Raw genomic sequence first — 14,624 nt, forward strand, 5'->3', positions numbered from 1 at the left:
TCCTCTCAGGCGGATGGCGACTGCGTCCTCGCTTCATTACAATAATAAAATATGTCCGAGGGTGGAATATATTGCCTTGTAGTTTATCGGTATATACATAGAGGGAGATACATACTCATCATTTGCGCACTCTATAATAGGCTGTTCCGTAAGTGTATAATATTTTATGAACCCATGCATTATATTGGTATGTGCCATAGTGTCAGGCAATAAAAGCGCTACAAGCAATCCGGCACAGAATAACACAGCCCCGCGTCCACACCTCCAACAATAAAGCTCTCTGACGCTGTACAGGGTAGATCTCCCTCCGCGCGTGGAACAAGTGCAGTGAGGAGCACGCGAGCCACAAATGAATCACGGCGCCTCTAACTGCGCGCTGACAGGTCTTCTGGGCGCGCGCTATCTGTCACTAGTGCAAAGCACTAAAAAACAGTATTACCGTTATTGTCTTCAGCACATTCGTTACCAGACATAGACACATTAAAGTGCGCGAAGTTGGAAATTGACATACAAAACTTAGGTGAGTGTATGTACATTTCTAACTCTCCACCCTACACCACACACAAACACATAAATTGACGCATGTATATTTCAGTGTATACAATAATGTACGTTTCTATTTATTTCGGTACCATAACATAGTACAGTATATTTGTTGTATACACATTCTCACCATGCCATTGTACTTGGCTCTGAGTATGTGCTTGTGTGTCTGTGAGTGTGAACCTGACCGTGTATACACAACATACACCGTATCGAAATCAAATACCTTTTAAGTAATTTCTTTAGCTGGACCGCGCAATACGCAATTTGGTTTTTATAATAAGGTGATCTGGTTTCGTACATACCATAAATTTAATATCGCATCGAGGTATTAATATTACGTCTAATCTTCTTTTTAATTTATTATAAGGATTATTTTGGTTCGGGCTGTGAACGGTATATATTTTGAGCTGAATTTAATGGCAGCACTGTGTCCTCATTTTAATGCTGATCGAAAAATGTTAACTTTTTTTCAATTCCTGCTGATTTTGAAGGTCTCAAGCCACGTGCCCACCATTCAACCAAACAGCACCGTATTTTGGCCAGCAATTAACCCCCCCAAAATCTGAAGAATGTATAACTTTCTGATTTTATTAGATTGCATTTATTATTTTCATTGTTTTAATTGGGGGATCGTTAAACATTTTCTGATATTTACGGGTGTTGTTTTTATTTGCGCTTTTTTTAAAGAAATTGGGTTATGGTACGCACTTTCAGATTTTTTGAGGGTGCTGATTTTATTTGTGGCTTGTTTTATGAAATCGGGTTGTTGGGCACACTATAGTGATCTGGAAGATATAAGCGCACTTCTTGTGATGCGACACGTCTGGAACCTGTTCTCACGTATGGACCAAAGGTAAAAACCGCTGAAGTTCAGCTAATTACACCCAGACCCCTGCGTCCAAAGGTGCAAAGACGCGCAGGTGGTGCACGCGAAGCGCAAAGGTGTGTATGTTTGCGCAACGCAGCCCCCACCACGTCAACTTCACCCGCAGCGCGTGGGGTTGTGGTCAAAGCGCAAACGGACGAGCTACGAATCTAGCGTAAGAGTGCGCTGGTTTCAATTGTCCGAGGGGAGGGTCGCCGTATTCAGCATCAACGCCTACCCGAGGCTGCCTTCTAGGAGCAAATTACCCGAGAAACGCGCAGAGCTGTCAGCACCTACAGCGGGCACTGCCACCTGCAGCGGGCACCGGCCCTCTGGGGCTGAGGTGGGCGCCTACCAATGCAGAGCCGAGACACCAAGGGTCACTCACCCCCAGTGACTCCCGCCCCCGCACACTCACACACTGACCAACTTCTCCCCAGCTCCAGGTCAGACTCTACAGTCACTCTCTCTCTCCTTATCAGAGGGCTGACGTCCTACGCGCTGATTGGCTGCGGGCAGATAGGATGGCAGAGCCCGTTCCATTAAGGAAGGAGAGGCCGGGACTGGGGCCAGTGCAGCCCTGAACCACAGGAGGAGGCACCTGTGACCCGCAGCCATCGACACAGGGAACAGGACCGGGAGCTGGCTCCCCTGCACCCCAGGGCAAAAGAGAGAGGCCCCGCCACCCCAAGACTATCTCTGTACCCCGTCTCTAGTCTACACGCCCCAGACAGCACTCAAGCAGCAACTTGATTCGGCATCCGTAGAGGCCGGAGGGAGCTCGGCTAAAGAAGAGGGGAGCAGAGTCACCCTGGCTGATAGAACCCGGAGCAGGCTCCCTGCACCCCAGGCTGTAGACAGGGCCACCCGCTGAGGTGCGGCTGCATCCACCACTTCTGAGAGTCTGGGCGCGGGACCCCTACAGTCACTGAGCAGCAGGCGCCGCCCGTCCCCCAGAGACAGTCAGTGCTGAGGTGGGAACCTGCAGCCCATCACCTGGGAGTGTCTCTCCCCGGACCCGTCACGGCCAGTTCATAGAGAAAGGGCGGATACAGAGGAAGCGAACTCTGCCCACCCACCATCCCGGAGAGGAGCTTGCACTGTGGCACTCCACGCCGCAGGCAGCACAGCACGCACACAGCAGGACCCGGCACTTTACATCTACGGAAGAGACAGCAATCGCCACCACCTGAGCGTCTGCGACAGGCGCCCTCACGCCCCAGAGACGTAAACTTCAAGACTGCCCTCGTTCATTCTTGTGCCTTCCTTGGACCGTAGCAGAGTCGGGTCACAAGCCCAGGCTTCCTGAGCCCGGCTGGACTCCAGACTCTAGTACCAGGCTGAGCCTGGACACGGGTGCTAACTTTCACTCTCTGCAGTGGGACGGCCCCTGTCTTCCTTTGAGGATGGAATACACCAGCTCCGCCAAATCGCAGCTCTCCTCGCGGGCCAACGCCTTCTCCATCGCCGCCCTCATGTCCAGCGCCAGCTCCAAGGAGAAGGAGGCGCAGGAGAACACTATCAAACCGCTGGGTGAGTAACATCCGAGTACCTGCACGAGTGGCATGGACTCCTCGTGACGCTGGGGCACCGGGCACGGGAAGCGCATGCGCAGAGTTCCTGCCGTACCGAGAGTCATGCACCTGGTTCCACATGCTCAGACTTTGAGGCACTTATAGCCTTATGCACAGGACGCACACATAATCAGACCCCAAAACAATGCGCATACATCTTCATATATAGAACCCTCGTGTACAGAGATCCACGTGCGCAGAGTTTATCATGCTATGTCCTCATAAGGGGGACTGCGATGCACAGAGCTCATCAATAACGCAGACATATCTCTATGCAGAGGGAACCCCAGGACGATATATGATATAGTCCCCCACGCACATAGATGCACCTGCAAAGAACTTTTCGTGTAGTATAAAGTCCCGTGCAAACAGCCCCTTATGCATACAACTCACCGAGCACTATATGTCCATGCCCAGTATTTCTGCTGCACAGATCTCGTGTGCGCAGTACATCCTATGCATCCACCCCCGCACCCCCCAAGCATAGAGAGCAAGGCGGGCTCACTGAAACACGGAGAATGGTTGAGACTATCCGCCCAACCTTAAATCAGGCCGAGCCCACAGTAAAGTTTACAAAAACACACCCAGACAGGCCGCGGAAGCTTCCGGGAGTCCCACCCCTGTGACTGCAGTGACATTATTGAGTTGTCGCTAGTTGGACCCGCGAGGTGGCCAGTACAAGTCACATGGCCCCAAATTGCTAGCGGGCTACTGCAGTGGGCGCAGCTGTGTCCTCGTAGGAATGGAGGGGCCGTTCAAGACATATGCCAGGAGTCCCGTTCGGAACAACTTAATATCCACTTTCAGCTGATTAATTCCCCACGGTGAAAAATAATGATGAATAAAACATTAAAGGCCGAGATAGAGCAAAATCAGGTCAGCTAGAGAGAGAGAGGGAAAGTTCACTTCCCCAAAGCCCTTTCGAAGGGGGGGCTCGAGGTAATTTCCCACGTGGACTATACATATCACGTCTCTGATTTTCCTCAGTTAATATGTGGCCTGTACCCAAGGGGGGAAATGAACAGGACGCGTGCATTGCGAATGTTCAGTTTAGACACAAAGATATCCACATAAATCCCCTATAGCTGGGCAGGCCTGCTTGAGGTTGCGTTTCATGCCTGGTCGATGACAGCAGTATCACAGCTGACGTCCTCGTGTGCTGTCTCTGTGCTTTTTTTTCAATCACTTCAGCTCTTCGCGGTTTCTTGGGAGTCTGTTTTCTTTCTCTGACAGCTCCAGTAAGACGTGCTTCTCTGATATCTTTGTAAGGGCAGGAGACAGCTCGGGTTTCTATCTCTGTGCCTTCCACGGTGCAATGAAGAGTCCGGGTTTCTGTTTCCTTACGTCCAAGGTGCAGGACGCAGTGTTGTTGGGTTTCTTTCTCTGTACCTTCACAGTGCAGTAGGCAGTGTCTTCAGATTTGTATCTGTACCTTCACAGTGCAGTAGGCAGTGTCTTCGGGTTTGTATCTGGTACCTTCCACAGCGCAGTGTCTTCAGGTGTGTACCTCTGTACCTTCACAGTGCAGGAGGCAGTGTCTTTGAATATCTGTACCTGTTCCTCAATAGCGCAACAGGTAAGCCAGTAGCTCATGGTTTCTCTCTCTGTCCCTTCCACAGAGCAGGGGAAAGCGTGTCCTTGTTTTTGTACCCTCCAAAGAGCTGAAACAGTGTTTTTATGTTTGTGTCTGCCGAGTACAGTGTCTCCCGGCGTCTTCCCTGTACTTTCACAGTACAGGAAATACTGCCTCCCTGTGTCTTTCCCTGTACTACCCGCAGGAGACAGTGTCTCCCGGTGTCTTCCCCGTACCTTCACAGTGCAGAAGATAATGTCTCCCAGTGTCTTTCCCTGTACCCTCTCCAGTGCAGGAGACTGTGTTACCCGGTATCTTTCCTGTACCTTCATTGTACAGGAAATACAGCCTCCCTGTGTCTTTCCCTGTACCTACACAGTGCAGAAGATAGTGTCTCCCGGTGGCTTCCCTGTACCTTCACAGTGCAGGAGACAGTGTCACCCCGTGTCTTTCCCTGTACCCTCTGCAGTGCCTGAGACTGTGTCTCCCGGTCTATTTCTCCGTCCCCTCCACAGTTCACGAGACCGTGTCTCTCGGTGCTATCCTTCCATTGACACCCTGGGGCCTGACCCTGGCCTGTCTGTCTGTCTCTACTGCCTCGTGTGTCGACCTGTTTCGGCCTACAGCAGTGCTCATTGAGTCGGTGCCTGGACGGTCTGGGTTCTGTCTGTTCCCGAGGCTGCTGGAGGCGGGATGTGTTATTCTTACAGAAGCTGAGCCCGTATCTACAGATCAGCGTTTTATTACCCGCTGTCCTTTCCGAGGGAGGGGGCTGTCCGACGCTAACCAGGCGCGCCGTGCCCAGATCGCTACATCTTCTAAGAGTAGGGTTGAAGTAGCTGAAAACGTTGACTCTGACTCCAGACAGGAGACTGGGAGACAGCTACACGGGACTGGGGCTCTTGTGGTTGTGTTTATTTATTTACCACGCGGAGCACAAGCCCAGTGAAGCCGATCTCTGAGGAAAGGTTGGCAACTGCGACATCAGATAACAAAAAAAGCGTCCATTTACGTTTATACCAACGAATGCGGGCGGTTGTAGCCAAAACAGGGGCTTAATATGGTTTCTTTGCACTAGTAAATACATGCGTATCACATAAGCATGTGTCTGACATGCACGGGTGCCATGTTTACCTATTGCTGTTCCACAACATTATTGAGCTGACCAACAAAGCATAATTCGCTGAGATGAGGTTGTGAACTTTGATACATTTCAGTTCGTCTCCAGAACTACGTCACTGACGTTGGCATCCAATAGGAAGACGGGCATTGCATTTTTCGTTTCATATATAAAGTACAACACGATTGGCCTCTATTTTATGGTCCAAATGTCAATCTTCGTGTTCTGTTGTTTTGATTTTACTTCGTACCAGGGGAACCCCTTGTTGGCATTACTGGACCCGGAGGAAGAACAGTCACATGTTTGTCTCAGAGGCTTATATCTGGACATTTCATTTGCGTGCTAGGTAATGGTTCTGCTAAGTATGCGCAATGCGCATGTTGTGCTGCGCTGCACGTTGCATCTTTGCTGTGCATTGATTAATCTTTGAAGTGCGGCGATATCAGCACATACAAAACATGTGCGGGCAGAACCTGGGCACAGCACGCCCACTGCCTTGGGCACACTAGGTTTCCTCACTCTTTCGTTTTGCACAAGAATACGAGCTCATAATGTTGGTGTTCTGTCCCGGTCTATTTCACCTGCCTGGGCTGGGGGCGTCTGCGTTTTTTTGCATTGATGGCCACAAAACCCAGGGAGCTGCGCCCTTCCACCCGTGGGGTCCCGTCAGCGCCCCGTCCACCCACGCCTGCACGGGGAGGCGCCTGCGACCCTCAGTCACCGGCTCCGGGGAAGGGCTCGCGGCTCCTTGACGAGTGAGGGCGGCGTGGATCCAGGTGGAAACCCTGATACTCACCAATTAACGCAGGATAATCTGAGGAGTTTGTGTGTGTGTGTTCTAGGCATATCCTGCGAAACTATACAATCAAACACTCCCTTATGCGTGTCCCCCAGTTCTGGTGTAGCAATACACAGCGAGATGTGCTCTATTTTCCAATCCTCAGCGCAGCTGGGCCCCTGAATCTTACTCCTGTGTTGGCCTGGAGAGTAATGCTCAAATATGTTGTTACAGCCAGGCTCTATTTTCTTTTTAAAAATTTTTAAAGGATTACTTCGCGTGTGTGTGCTTGTTGTCAATAAATTGAGTTTTAGAGCGAGTAAACGTCACACTAGTGCGGCACAATCGTATAAAAAAGCCCTTGAAATACATCTCACCAGTACTCCACATTTCTGGAAAGTGTGACATTAACACGCGGTGCACCGGCAGGCAATGGGTTTTCACGTTTCACTTCTCGTTCGAGTTTTAAGAACCGCTCCAGAAGCGCTTTTAAGAAATTGCCCACCGAGCAATCCAACATATTGAAAAAAAATATTTAGTGGTAGCAGACACTGGCAGAAAGATGTCGGTACCCACTGAAGTGAACGCCGCGGCAAGAAGTGAAATAACCCGTGTCAGCAGACACTGAAGGGAAAATAAGAACAAATAAAAAATGGAAGTTTAGTAGATGCTGGAAGGAGGCTACCCACACACACAGAATTAAAATGAATATTAATAATCAATGTAATTGAAGTTGGAAAAATACAGAAAAGAAAGTTTCGGCACTGCAGACAAGGAAATGGCGTTGTGGCCGAAAGTGAAATGACAGTCTAAGCGGGCTCCTGAGGGTAAGTGGCAGAAAACACTGACATGAAAGTATGAACAGACACTGCAGCGGAAAGCAGCGTTAGTGCTGGAGCAGACGCTGACATGAATGTGTGCAACACACAGTCCGCAATGAAAATATCAGAGGAAACTGATGAAAAGCATCAGCAGATACTGAAAGGAATGTGGCAAACAGTTAAGGAATCACAAGTATCTGCACATAATGAAAAGGAATTGATCAGCACAGACTGAAATAGAAATATTTAAATAGCAGCAGACAATGAGGTGACACTTAAATTTGGCTCCCAAATTTGTATGAATGATGTCTTCCTGGTTAGGCATTAGCGTGTGATTTTATTTCAATACATACATAAACATGCATTTCTAATTTCCTTATGGAAGGCAGGTAGGGAGGTTTGTAGCCACTTGTAATACAGAGTAGCTGTGCGAATGTAATAGCATATTACAGTTGAGTTCTGACATCTCCATGCCTGCTTCTAGCTGCCAAGGTGACAGAGAGTTAGAGCATCATTTAAAACTGCAGTTCAAGCAGAGTAACTAAAACAAAACTGGAATGTTGTTGCCCGGATCTGTTTTTCTTATTTTAATACTTGATAGAAGAAACAAGATATGTATGGCAGCATTTTTTTATTGCTATATTTAGTTAGAGAAAAGCTAAACTCTCTGCATGTTTCTACACATTCGGGGCCACAGCATTTTAAATTGACATACATTATACTGATACATATAATACTACTATCTTATCTTGTTGCAAAAAAACACTATCTGCGTTTTGGTGGCTATAATGTATGGTACAGATCCTGCTTGTATTCTTGTTGTGTGCAATGAACACGAAAGAGCAAGACACCGAGAACTTACGTGTTTGTGGGAAGGGTGATGGGATGACCATTCATTTTAAGGAATAAAATGCACCCTGCCATACGTTCAAAGCACATTGGAAGTCACCTTGGAGTTCCCTGACCTTCTGTCCTGTTTTTTTTTTTATAAGATCAAGAAACTCCTCAGTGACCTACAACAACCGTATAATGTGTGCCATTAAGTATTTTATTCCATCCATATATAATAACAATCTGCCCCAAACTTTCTCTGTACACTATGCATGTATGGGAAAAAATAAGTGATACCCCGTGAGCTTTATGCATATATAAGAATTATTTGTCATTGTTTATAATGTCCAGGATATACGCTGGTACCTGTCTTTCGAACCGCTACCCTTTGTAATTATCACAATTCCTCTCCCAAGCCACCGCTTTCCCCCCCAACGCCCGGCCCTCTCTGCGACTTTCGAAGTGAGTTCGCTAGCGCCCCCTCCTGCTCCCTCTGGAGAGCGCATGTTCCACGTCTCTTTCTCACGGTCTCCTGCCTCCCGAGCTGCCGCTATCTGCATTTCCTTGAGCGATTCCAGCAGTTTGCAGGAAAACACACTGCTACATGCACCGAGTCTGTTAAAACAACACAGCCCCGTCAGACTGTCTGGGGCTCCAGAAGGAAGCCGCGCACCCAGGGCCGGCTGGGGAACGGCGTCCTTTACCTTCCATCGGCGATAAAAGGCGATTTTAGTATTTGGGCATTAAAAGAAAACCTGAAACATTGACATGAGAATAGTGCTTGTACATCGTTTACGAATTTGTAAGTGCAGTGTGTGTGTGCTTGTGTGTGAGAGAGAGAAAGAAAGAATTACTGCACCCCCCAAAAAAAATGTTGTTTTGGGACAATATAACATATACGTGCATTATTTCCTATCATTCATGGAAATGACATTGTTTCCATGAATTGTGGATCTTTTCCAGCATAGAGCCAGGACATTAGAATCGATGTCTGATTTCCTTTTCATCAGCTAATTAGTTTCTAAGTGTGGTAATGTATTCATATAAGGGAACTGACAAAATAGCTCAATAGTACTCAAAAGTTAAAAATAACAAGATCATTCTAAAGCAGCCAGAGCCCAATTGTAAGCAATCATTTCAGAAAGCAGCTGCAAAACCTTCCACTTCTAGATTTAAAATGGGCTTCCCTGGCATTAACTTTTTGTCAAAACATACTTTCTGACGAACATATATGAACATATTTCTCTTCTTTTTACTGCAGATAGCCAAATATACTACAATGTTTAACTCGTTGGTTACAAAAAGCAGATTCCTGTTTGGAAACAATGTATCTTAGCAATGCTAAATAATGACTTTTTTAAAAAATAGATTCATAAATCACAGGGCGGGTGCCTCACAGATTCCATGTGCTTCAGGTTGCAGGAGAAAGGGCTGGGTCAGATGTCACAAGGCTTATTGACAAGATTCTTGCAGATTTCAAGGTTTAAACCTCCTAAGCTCTACTTCTGGTTACATGCCACTGTTGTTTATAATAACTTCTACCCATTAACACTGTACAGTTTATGACATTATGTTTTGGGTATATATAATTTGGATGTAAACAAAGGTATTTAACCAGAGCACAAAGCAGGGGTGAATCAATCTTCCTTTACTGTGATAATACCCTTGAGTTTGACGAATTTACAGTAGTAATAAGTTTATGTTTATGCCTATGTTAGGACATACTTTCCAAATGTTTTAATCGGCCACATTATATACCCAGGATATATGCAGATGTGCTGCGTAATGCACTATTCCTGGAGTGCACATAATAAATTCAAATGGGAAGATGAAAGATGTGTGAAAACACATTTTAGTGTCTCACGGATACTATGTTAGAAGAATAAGTTTACACGGAAATCACAACTGCAGTGATAGTCAAAAGGCACTTGGATTTAACCCTTTGTAACCTTATTTTGGTTAGGGTTCTTTTTCCTAACTGCTACACTTCCATGTATGCAGATTTACATGGAGTACCATGCTACTTATTGCCATTGTTGAGGAACGGGTAGGGCATGACAAGTGACTCCAGGTTTCGCCTTTTATTAATCATGTTATATCCCCTTCCCATGTTCAACAGTGTTATCTATCTATCTATCTATCTATCTATCTACCTGCACAGTTGACAGCTAGTTGCTGGTTGATAATCATTTGAGGGCATCGTTTCTGTGCTAACCTTACAATTCACACTCGGTAAGGAAACATATTGATGTGAAAATGTAGCACTGTAAATATTCATAAAGTACATGGAACTATTTACCAAGATACTGCAAAGAGGCCAGTGTTCCGGGGTAACCGTGTAGAGCAAATGAGTGCTTTGTGGTGCTCTTGGGGACGGTATTTTTCCTCAGATTGGTGTCTGCTCATTATGGGGTGGTGCAAAGACTTGACTGTGTTTTGTTGGCTCCTGTTTGCAATGACAGGGCCAGGCTATAAAATGATTGAATGGAATGAATGCAGAGTACTTACCAGTTCATCAAATGAATTTGGCTTATCTGGTCCATTTCTCTAATGGTAAAGATGGGAAAGGTCTTGTTGGACAGTGGTAACACAATGGCAGCACTTCGTTTCAAGGCAGTGGCTCATCACATGTTACCCCTTCAGGGGGACAAAAGAAGCTTAGTCGGGGCACGGGAGTGTGTGGCGAGGGCAGCTGCGAAGGTGAGCCTCTTAGGGCTCAAAATCCCATTCCAGGAGGCCGGCTTCCTCTGATGCTTAGGATGACACCGTAGCTGCCTCCACTTTAGTGTTTTTTTGTTTTTTTACCCTAGGTGTGGGCTTTGTATCCTTATTTGATCGAAGTGCTGATGAGGCGAAGTGCTTAGGCAGATGCTCATGCCCAATATATGGGCACTCCTCTTTACGGCCTACGGGTGGGGAAGAGAGGACCAAGTGATGGCCGAGTTACCCAGGCACCTCACTCAGGAGAGTGTCAAGGGGCCTTGGAAGGGATGTCTCTGACATGGTTTATGGGGTCTGGTAATATACGGACCTCACCCCTTGGTGTGGAGAAGGGTTTTGAAACTTGGGATGGGGCCTAGATGCCCACATTTTGTAGGTGTAGAAGTCTGGTTAAAAGGCTGAGCACGAGTCTACATCGAAGTTTAGTATTATCAAGAAATGTCTGCTTTGGCACTTAATAAACGTGTACAGCCTTTGTAGGTATGTGTGACCAATGACAATACCCTGAAAGATATGTTTCTGATACAATCACTGTCCTGGGTCGGTTCTGATACCTCACCTGGCACCTATCGGTGTCTGTTCTGGTCCAGTAGCAGACACATTTGGTTTCTCGACATCCCTTCCGTTGCTGAGGAGAAAATGCAAGTGGGTTTTAGTTGAGCCTTGGATCTGGTGATTCATATTTTCTAATAATGATTGGTTTCATTCTAATTTGACAAGTAAATTGTAACACGCTTTTTCTTCACGGCGCATATATTTGCAATTGCGTAAAGGCGCATATGGCACACTTCAACAAATAGCACGCCATGCCATCTGTGACTGGTCAACTGGGAATCCCACCAGGTACATCACACGAGTGCATTGACACAACAATCTTGCAACGATGCGGGGAATTACAATGATCTTGCGTGTGGCGTGCACGGTGGTGCCAGGTTCCATCCACGCGTTGTCTCGTGTGCCCTGTCAGGGTGGGTGGTGGGCTGGCAACCGAGACCTCGACGCCCCGAAGCACAGGGCAGACCCCCGGTTTCTAAGCGCCAAAGTTCACGGAAAGTTTACAACTACGGGAAATCTTTCTCCTCGTAGTAACTTCTACCGAAAATCCCGCCGCTCAAACTTTATTTTTTCAGTTATCGCCGTCGCTTTTGAAAGAGCGTGTTATAGCCCCCCCCCCCCCCCCCGTCACCAGTACGGAGCGAAGGGTATTAGTGACAAAAGTGTGCCTGACCCTCGGCCCAGCTTTCACATTCACCTCTCACCCCGAGCAGATCGGTGCGCACCCCCCAGGTACCATAATGAAACAGTGAATGCACACTGTGCGCGTGCGCTCGTGGAAAGCTGCGTTGTGTTGGGGGGATTTCTGACTGAGAGTACTTGTGTGGGATCGTGTACCAGCGCGTGGCTGTGCTGTCTGTAGTTGGTGTGTGTCTGTTGTGTGCGTTCTTTAAAGTCAGATCACTTATCTTTCAAGTGTGCGAGGGTTGTGCTTTTATTTTATTTCTTTTAAGGAGGGTCACCTCCGTGTGACGAATGGCATCTTCGTTATTGTGCCTCTTGTGCCGTCTCTTTCTTGAGGCTTCTACGGTGGAAGATGTCCTGTGTAGGCCCGTGGCAGGAGGCTCGTAGCCCGTGCGCGTGCCCGTGCTCGTGAGTGCGCGGGTGCTCCTCTGACCACTGCACCGCGAGATGCGCACCTACACTCCATGCGCCCTCGCGCCCCTGCTTGAGCCCTGGCCCTGTGTTGTGTGGGGAAAAGGCTGCCTGTGGTGGGTCTAAAACCCTCTTACCAGCCACGCAGCATCACTACTCACTACTGCCCCACGTTGCCTTGTGGGTACGTTTTCCCACCGGCTAATGTAAACAAAAACAAAAAATATCAAAAGATGTGTGTACCAGAACAGAGCATACATCATCACTGTGTTCATATGCTACTTTGAATATCAAAGTCAGAATAATTATTGTCACCTCAACAGATAATCTATAATGTTTTATTTAAGGTGTTATTGACGAGAGGCATGGAGAAAAGTGTGTAGGGCAGAAACAAGACAGGAGTATGAAGTATCATTTCTTAAACGTGATCTGTAATGTTTTGATGTCAGGCATCACCGCCTGCGTTTCATTGCGCCTACCATGGGCCATGCATACCCTGTATCCTTTACCGTGTGTTTCTGCGTGTCTCACAGCGCCCCCTTGTGTCTCTTCCTCAGAACAATTCGTGGAGAAGTCGTCGTGCGCGCAGGCCCTGGGGGAGCTCTCCGGCCTCGACCCCCACGGAGAGTTCAGCGGCAGCCCCGTCTCGGCCCTGTGCACCGAGCCCCTGATCCCCACCACCCCGGGCACCCCCAGCGAGGAGATGGCCAAAATCGGCTGCAGCCTGGAGACCAAGGACCTGTGGGACAAATTCCATGACCTTGGCACCGAGATGATCATTACCAAGTCCGGCAGGTGAGCGGGGCGAGAGGGACTGCAGCGCTGCGTAATGACATAAGGCATAAGGCGTTCTAGGCGCGATGTACTTACCTCCGTACAGCAGAAGAGATGAGATGATGGGGTGGGGGGTTGGGGAGGAAGGGCGAGACATGCATTAGGACATAAGAAGCATTGAAGACGTGATGCAATACTGTTTATTTCAGTTTACATGGCACAGAATGCTCTTATTTTTGTCCCTGTTATTGCCGTGAATAAAGTAATCAAAAGGTGACAGTGGACCAATCAGCAATCACTGTTGGTCTGCGAGGTTTCTTCAAGAAAACAGGTTACAGAACTTTGGTCGGTGTGACATGTATGCAACATCATGCACTGGTGTAAGCTTTCAACAGCCACAGGTCAAAGAGACGAGGTATGCGGAGTCCATCCATACTGAGTTAAAGAGGGTTGGAAGTAAGTTTCTGCCTAGTGTGCATGTGCGGCAATCCGGAGTGGGGAACACCTTGCCGGGCTCTGTCAGTCTAGCACTTTACACTTCAGAAACTCGCTAACATGATATATGTGAAGCTGTGAAAAAAGTAACAAGGAACATAAGAGACATAACAAATGGAAAATAAACTACGGGATAGGGAAACGATTAAATAAAGCACACGATTGAAGGAAAACGAGACAGAAAGAAAAATGGATAAAAATTCAAAAGAGAAACAGATGAACACACAAATGAAGGGCATGTAACGACTTAGAGAACTGTCAGGAATAAATACGAATAGCAAAATGAAAGGGAAACTAAAAAAGACAAACAAAGCAATACATTGAAGAAAGGCGAGAGAAGAAAACATAAATGAAATGAAAATACCAGGTGGAAGACATGATGAAAAATAATCAGGGGAAGAAGCTTAAGAGAAGAAAATAAAGAAATAGAAACACCTGGTAGAAGATTGAAGAAAATAAATCGGGGGCGAAAGTTAAGAAGAGATAAAGGAATAAAAAAGAAAGGTAAACGAAGAATTGTCAAAAGCGGGGACTAGAAGGAGGAAATGGGACGTGGATTGAATAATTAAGGGCATACTAAACTAAGAAAGAGTGTTTCTATGTTTCAGTAAATAACAGTTACCAAACTCGAGACATATGTAGTTGTATACACACGCAATGGCCGGAATTTTTTGTTTTAATAGGTGAAATAAACATCCTTTAATGTATATAAATGCAATTAGAGTGCAATGCAGGGTGTTTATTTTCGCAGAAGATCTAATTTTTCCCAACTGCAGGCTATCAGAAGTGATGTCATGTGCCTTCAAAGGAAGTTGCTAAAGGGGAGGTGGGCGGGTCCTGGTGTTGTCAATCAGCGTCGGACGGAGTAGGCTGCCT

General features: G+C 47.1%; 1 protein-coding gene across 2 annotated transcripts in view; it reads left to right on the forward strand.

Moving 5' to 3' along the window:
- The first annotated feature begins 1,984 nt into the window (after positions 1-1,984).
- The window catches only part of TBX20 (T-box transcription factor 20), a 140,305-nt gene continuing 127,665 nt past the window's right edge, over positions 1,985-14,624 (forward strand). For both annotated transcript variants that reach the window (XM_078688227.1, XM_078688228.1), the window contains exons 1-2: positions 1,985-2,944; positions 13,037-13,274. In XM_078688227.1, coding sequence (XP_078544353.1) covers positions 2,818-2,944; positions 13,037-13,274 — 365 coding nt within the window. In that variant the 5' untranslated portion in view covers positions 1,985-2,817. The remainder of the gene's footprint in view (positions 2,945-13,036; positions 13,275-14,624) is intronic.

This window comes from Lissotriton helveticus, chromosome 4_1, assembly GCF_964261635.1.
Source record: "Lissotriton helveticus chromosome 4_1, aLisHel1.1, whole genome shotgun sequence".
NCBI classification, from domain to species: domain Eukaryota; kingdom Metazoa; phylum Chordata; class Amphibia; order Caudata; family Salamandridae; genus Lissotriton; species Lissotriton helveticus.